The sequence below is a fragment of the Tupaia chinensis genome, unplaced genomic scaffold, assembly GCF_000334495.1.
Source record: "Tupaia chinensis unplaced genomic scaffold, TupChi_1.0 Scaffold000627_1, whole genome shotgun sequence".
In the NCBI taxonomy this organism is placed as follows: domain Eukaryota; kingdom Metazoa; phylum Chordata; class Mammalia; order Scandentia; family Tupaiidae; genus Tupaia; species Tupaia belangeri.
The window spans coordinates 2,449,453-2,456,459 of NW_006160147.1; the positions used below are offsets into that span (position 1 = coordinate 2,449,453).

General features: G+C 54.9%; 1 protein-coding gene across 2 annotated transcripts in view; it reads right to left on the bottom strand.

The window, feature by feature from the left end:
• Positions 1-6,987, bottom strand: part of KISS1 (KiSS-1 metastasis suppressor) — an 8,257-nt gene extending 1,270 nt beyond the window's left edge. Inside the window, exons 1-2 of one of the 2 annotated variants that reach the window (XM_006159197.2) lie at positions 6,843-6,987; positions 2,187-2,321 (exon numbers count right to left, since the gene is read on the bottom strand). In XM_006159197.2, the coding sequence (XP_006159259.1) occupies positions 2,187-2,289 (103 nt within the window). In that variant the 5' untranslated portion in view covers positions 2,290-2,321; positions 6,843-6,987. Of the gene's footprint in view, positions 1-2,186; positions 2,322-5,829 lie in introns of both variants that reach the window. The other variant, XM_006159196.2, reaches the window with a different exon arrangement.
• Between the last annotated feature and the right edge of the window lie 20 nt (positions 6,988-7,007).

Consider the following 7,007-nt stretch of genomic DNA (forward strand, 5'->3'; position numbering starts at 1 on the left):
GGGGCTGTGGGACTGAGCCCCCCCCCCCCCCCAGCCGGGTGGGCCCATGTCCCTTCACCTCTGTATCTCTCAGTGTGTGAGTCAGTGGCTTGCCCACAGGAGGGCCTCAGTGGTGCTTGTTAGAGACCAGCTAATGAGAAAGGTGTAGTAACAGGAATCCAGAAAGCGGAGCTAAGTCTATTGTGCCCTCCCACACCTGTGATCCCCAAAAGAACCCAGTGGGAGTCATCTAGGTCACCTTGACCCTCACCTCCCCACCCCTTCATACTGTAACAAGCTCATCTGGGACACTTCACATGCAGGGCTCATTAGTCCTCTGCTCTTTGACAGTGAATAGGGCGACAAGCCCCAGGCAGACAATAACCCCAGCCTTTGTGACAAGAGATTAGTGGCCATGAGGCCTGGTGTGTGAATGGGTGTGTGTGGGTGTGTGTGGGGGGTGGACTCAAGTCCTCCTCAGTGCCCAGCACACTTTGGAGGAGTGTGGAATAGTCCAAAGGTAATGACAATCTGCCCGAAAGGCTCTCCTACCTGCCCTGGCCTGGCCGAGTCAGGGGAGGATGGCTTCCCCGCCAGATAAACCACTGAGCACGCAGTAGCTTCGTTGCTCTGGTGGCCAGTTGTGGCCTTGTCTAAAGTCTTTCACCGAAAAGAGTCAACAGTTCAGTCCCCCCGGCAGTGGTGGGCTATTCTCAGAGCGGCTTCCCTTAGAAGATGCTCTTGCCTGGCTGTTTGGCATGTCGGGCGGGCATGCACAGTGAGACACGTGTGTAGAGAGTGTGCCCTGAGTTTAGCAGCTAGAGGGGCAGAGGTCCAGGGAGGCTAGAAGCTGATGCCAAGCAGCAGCGTTCAAACCTCAGTTCCTGCCACGGGGACCAGCTCCGTTCTGGCTCACAGCCCTCAGTAGACGCCACTCAGAGGCCCTGACACCGTCTGGGTTTCTGCAGGGTTTGAGTGACTTTGGGGAGGTCCATTTTTTTTTTTTTAAGAGTTCTTTGTTTACTTAATTTTTGTTTGTTATTATCATTCCTTTTTTAATTTGACCAGAGAGAGACAAAGAAAAAGTGAGAAAGTGAACCGCCAAGTCTGGGATCTGAACCACTGTCAGCCATGAGGGAGTCCAGCGCCTTAACCATCATGCCACCTGCTGGCCCCTGGGGAGATCTCTTCACCTCTTTGGACCTCAGTTTCTCCAACGTATCAGTTCCCTAATGAACTCAGAAGATTGACAGGTGTTAAGGATCTATCCTTTAATTTAGCTTCTTTTGGGGTTACGACACTGGACTCCCACATAGTCGACCTCAGTTTGAGTCCCAGACCCAGTGGCTTAAAATTCACACCTGGCATGTGTGCATGCATGCCCAAAATCTCGATAGGAGACCGAAGGAGTAGGGATTGTGGTGTGGCTGTCCCCCTGAGGGCTGACTTCTCACTTTCTCTCTCTGTCTCTCTGGTGAGCACATGTGCCCTTTAGCAAAAATCTCTCTTTAAAGCAAATAAATAAATAAATAATAAAACTCACACCGGGCATGTGTACATGCATGCCCTAAGTCCCAAAAGGAGAATGTAAGAGAAGGGCTTGCCGTGTGGCCATCCCCCTAGGGGGTGACAAGTACATGCACCTTAATGCAAAAAGATCTCTCAAAAAAACCCAAAAACCAAAAAACAAACAAACAAACAAACAAAAACAACTTGGGGTTGTTTTCAAATTCTCTATGGAGGCTCTACGGTCACTTGCATATTAAGTCCCTTCCCAACGTGCACAGAGAAGTGGCTGGCGTTGAGCAGAGGACAGGTGTAAAATCACCAAGGAGTTGGGGGACCAGAGGTGGTGTGGCGGTTAAGGCTCTGGACACTCCCACGCGGCCGACCACGGTTGGAGTCCCGGACCTGGTGGCTTGCTTTCTCACTTTCCTTCTCTCTGTGGGTCTGTCTTTCTCTGGTCAAATGAAAGTAAATGAATAATAATAATAATAAAACACAAAGGAGCTCAGGTGAGCACACACATGAGCCCAGGGGAACTGAAGCGGCCCTAACTTGCAGGGCGTACGGTGAGTTGTGTGCAAGCCCGGTCCCGGCGTTAGGCTCACGTCCCAACACTAGCTCTGATCGGGAAAATATAGTGAATCTCATTTTTGCGACAGCTCATTCGCTCCCCCTCACCCCTTCCCCCAGACAACGCATACCTGTGGGTCTAGGATCTGCCACAGGTGCCTCCGTTTCTGATGACTTCCCGAGGGAGGTGGCCCAGAATAAAAGCAGTAGGTGCCACAAAACCAGTGAGTTCATCCTGGTGAGAAGAGGCAGGTCCTAGAGGTGCCCTAAGGCAGAGACAGAAGAGGGAACAAGAACCAGGTTAGACACAGGAACTAGGCTGGGTGCGGGGCGCGACGAGAAGGACCCTGCTCTCAGAGGCTCCCGATGGACGTGTGAGTCTGAACAAACACACCAGGAAGATGGACTGAGACTCTTGCATAGTGTCGTCAAAACTGAATTCATGCTAGGTGAGTATCACCATGGAGGGCTTCTTAGAGGAGGTGAGGCCAGTAAAATTAGGAAGGAAAGAAGGATTTAATTTGGTGGAAGGCGCAGGACTGCTCGCGGTGGGAAATGGCTCAGGATTCTAATTTTCAGAGAGGGCAGGAGTGAGGTGCATTGTCTAATAGTGACTGGGGACAGGTGAAGTGGGGCAGGGGTTTGGGGCATTGAGTGGCGCCTCTGAAATTCAGACACTTTGCGGAGGCTGGGGCTCTTCTCCCCTCCATGCCGGGCTCTGCATAAACCAACCACTTCTTGTGCCCACTGTCCCCTGTAGAGTGCCTCTCTCCCTCCTCAATGGAAACTGGGCTCCTGAGATGAAAAGGAAGAAGCAATCTTCTTTATCTCGGGCCCTTCTCAGCCTCCAGGCCTCGTTAAGTGGTCTTATTGCCTGCGCTTCAGGGAAGAGAAAACCCTTTCCCTGATTTATCCGCCCATTGTCCCCATAGTTGTCCTCTGTGGGCTCTGAGAGGGTAGAACTGAATCGGCCTCATCATGTTGGCTCTCAGAAGGCAGCTGTGTGCCCCGGCCCTCGCCCCTTCCCCCTTTCCCATCTGATGCTTCTCTCTCTCTTTCTGCGCCCCACCTCTTCCAGCTCCCAAGTTCAATTTCTCTGAAAAAGTCATCAGGCACTTTGAGGCTGTCGGAAAAATGATTAAAGACAAACTGCGGGGAGGCAGGCGGTGCTGTAGACTTTGCAGATAGGTCATCTCTGCCTGGAGCCTGGAGCCTGGAGCCTCCTCCTGTATGGGGCAGGGGTAGGGGTGGAGGCAGGGGGAGTTCCTAAAGGTTGCTGGGTCCCATGCATCCCTCTGCCCTTGTCCCTCTCCCTGCCTGCGGCCCTCTGCAGAGCCTGGGCATGGTGTGTGAAGAAAGAATCCTGAAATGGGATTAGGAGTACTGGAATCTGATCCCACCCTACCCTCATTCCCTGTGAGACGGGAGCAAGTCACCCCTATCTCCAAGCCTTGGTCCATCTGTAAAACAACAGTCCCGGGACAAGGTGGCCACCAGCTGCCCACTCACATGGTTACTTATCCTTGCAGACTTTGTGTGACACTCGGGCCTAAGCTCTGTGCACCTGCTCTAAGGCGGGGGTCGGGGAGTGTGTGCGCATGGAGAGAAGGCCGGCTTGCCCCTTAGTGGGAACGGAGCCCAAGGCTTTCAGGGACAGGCAGGTTTGGAAGTCATTCCTCGAGCACCAACTAGGTCCAGATGCTATGCCAGGTGCTGGGAGTGCACAGGTGGCCAACCTGACACAGGTTGCCAATCCCAAGATCTCACCTCTAGCCCGAGAAACAGACTCATAAACAGACTTAAAAATAATACTGTAGGGGGGCCAGCAGGTGATGTGGTGGCTAAGGGCGTTGAACTTGCACATGGCCAACTGTGGTTCGAGTCCCGGACCTGGCGGCTTGCTTTCTCACTTTCCCTCTCTCTCTCTCACTCATTCTGTCCCTTTTTGGCCAAATTAAAATAAGTGAATAAATAAAGTTAAATAAAATAATTCTTAAAAAAATAAAATACTGTAGGGCCAGTCAGAGGTGTGAGTGAGGCAACTAGATCTCACATGGCCTACCATATGGTTCGATTCCTGGACCCAGCAACTTGAGAAACATACTAGGCGTGTGTGTGTGTGCCCAAAATCCCAAAAGGAGGGAGAATGGAGAAGAGATTGCAGTGTGACCATCCTCCACGGGGGGTGCTTTCTTGCTTTCTCTCTCTCTCTGTTGAGCACATGAGCTCTCCAGCAAATTAAAAAAAAATAGGGACCCGCAGATGGTATAATGGTTATATTGCTGGACTCTCACACAGTCAACTATGGTTCAAGTCCTGGACCTGGCGGCTTGGAACTCATACCCGGCACATGTGCGTGCATGCATGCCCTCGATCCCAAGAGAATGGAGAAGGGATTGTGGCATGGTCATCTTCCCGGGGGTGGTGGTGGTGGTGGTGGTAATTTCTTGCTTTCTGTCTCTCTGGCAAGTGCACACACCCTATAGTGAAAATCTCTCTTAAAAAAACAAAAACCAAAGACAAAGACACTGTAAATGGCATGTTGGACGCATGTGAGTATGCTGGGGGTGGAACCGGACCTGGAGGGTCCAGACAGGAGGCAGCCCCTGAGCTGTCGCTGACCAGGTGAAGAGAGGCTTAGAGAGGGCACTCCCGGCAGTGGGGGCTGCGTCTGTCAGGTTGGCAACATGCAGGGTGCTGGAGGGCGTTGGGGCTGGGTGTGGAGGGAACTGCAGGCCCTCGGGCTGACAAGAGGTGGAGCTTTCCCCAGAAAGAGTGGCAAGACTGAGACAGGGGCTGTGCGGGGCTTGTCCTGGAGAGGGCCGAGCCGGCCAGGAACACATGGCGGTGTGCATGTCAGGGGTGTGTCCCGGCTGCTCTGGGCAGTAAGGATGGGGACCGCAGCAGGCTTCTCTCTCCTCCCTCCCCCACCCATGTGGCGCCTCCTCCCCACGGTGGATGGCACTTACCATGTGTGCCATGGGACAACTCTGCCTATTGCCGGCACATGCACATGTCACATGCGTGCACACAATTATATGCATAGACACACACACCCCACTCATATATGTACCACGCACACACACCGTAATACCACACATCCATGCACACATACATAGCATATATAGACACACACGCACATATACACACCACATACACACATATACAAACACCTAGTCCCAGACAGAGGTTCCTCCAACTCTCGGTTCACTGCTCGTTCCAGGGGAGCGCTTTATACACGCAGAGCGAGTTATTTGGAAAACAGCCACTGCCCCCCCGGGTGTAGGGGTGGCCGCCCTGTTGTGGACAAGCTTCCTGTTTCCCTCAGCCTGGGGTTTGCACCTCAAGGGTACCAGAAACTCCAGGCATGAGCGAAAGCTTTCCCACAGGGCGGCTTACTTCCGGGGCGGCCCTGGTCCTCGGGACGGGCTAGCAGGTGCAGGTGGGTGCCCTCTGGTTGGCTTTTATTTGCCCCTGCCACTGGGAGGAACTGCCCAGAGGAGGTCCGTGAACGCCCGAGCCCTGTGGTTCTGTGGCCTCCCTTCCCCGCCGCAGGGGGTTATTCGTTGTTCCTTCTGCAGCAAGAGAGCCCTCGGGGCTACCTGGGGTCCTGGCTTCTCAAAGGGCAAGTCCGTGTACCTTGCGCTTGATTCCAGGCATCCCAGAATAACCTGGCCAACTCGGTAATCAGCCCCCGCCAGTGTCTCCCCCCACGCACGGTCAGCCCAAGACCTCCCTGCATAGACCCTCCCCATGGATGCCATGTGCACCTACCTTGGCTCAGTCCTGGCTCGGTGGGTGGCCGGCGGGGTCCCCAGCCAGGTGGACACCCAGAGGAGGGGCACTGGGCTCCTGGGCTCACTCTGGCTAGCTCCCTCCCAGGTCCTTTTTATAAAGCCTGGGTGACAGTGACGTCTCAGGCATCAGCCCACCTCGGCCTCCCTCTCCCTCCTCACACGCTGCTCCCCTCTTGGCTCTCATGACTGAAGCCAGCCTCCCTCTCCCCCAAGGCCGGCTTGCTCATTTCCACTGCATCCTTCCCTCCTTCTCCACCCACTCCCTACGCGACCCACTCTGCCCCAAATGGTTTAGAAAGGGCTAAGGGGAGGGGTCAGGGCCGAATGTGTTGCTCCCTCCCCCACAGGAGCTGTGAACCCTGGTGGGGCATGGTGGAGGCGGGGAGGGGAAGGGCCCGTGGGACCTGGTACCCCTAATTCCCACCTGGCAGGGGCAGCCCCTGGGCTCTCTTTTTCCTGCAGCCATTTCCCCAGCACAGGGTTTTGAGAACCTGCTGTGACGAGGTCAGAGGGCGACCCGGTGTGTGAGCAGCTCGGAGAGGAGAATCAGGTGGTGGCTCTAGAAGTTGGTGTACTGGGAAGCGCTTGAACGAGGAGTGACATCCAGGAGGAGGCTGCTGGGAGCCCCCCCCGTCCCACCACCACACATGTAATCGTGCTGTGCTCTGTGGGGGCGCTGGGCCGGGTCGGCCTCCCCTGCACCTGGCACCACTCCATTGCTCACTTGGTCTGCATTTACTGAGGGCCTGCTTTGTAGGTGAGCCTTGTCTCTCCACCCTCAGACAGGGGCTCCCCAGGACCGGGTCCGTTTTCTCTCTCAGATGGGGGGTCTCTGATGGCGCTATGTGGGGCTACGTCTCTACCCTCAGACAGGAACTCCCCAGCATGCTCTGCCTGGTGGGCGCTGGGAGGGGCCATGGCTAGGGGTTGAGAAGCTCCTCGGGCACGCTCACTGCTAACTGCGGCTTGCACACACATTATCACACTTACGAGATAAGGATGATGAAACTCCAGGGGAAAAAGAAATGAAATAAAACAGAATGAAAACAACAGGTGAGGAGTGCAGGCCCGGCCTTCACGGGCCACCGTGTAGCCATGTGGAATGGCACCTGCGGCAGGCTGCCCTGCCGCACCGGCGGGGCTAAAGGACCAGGA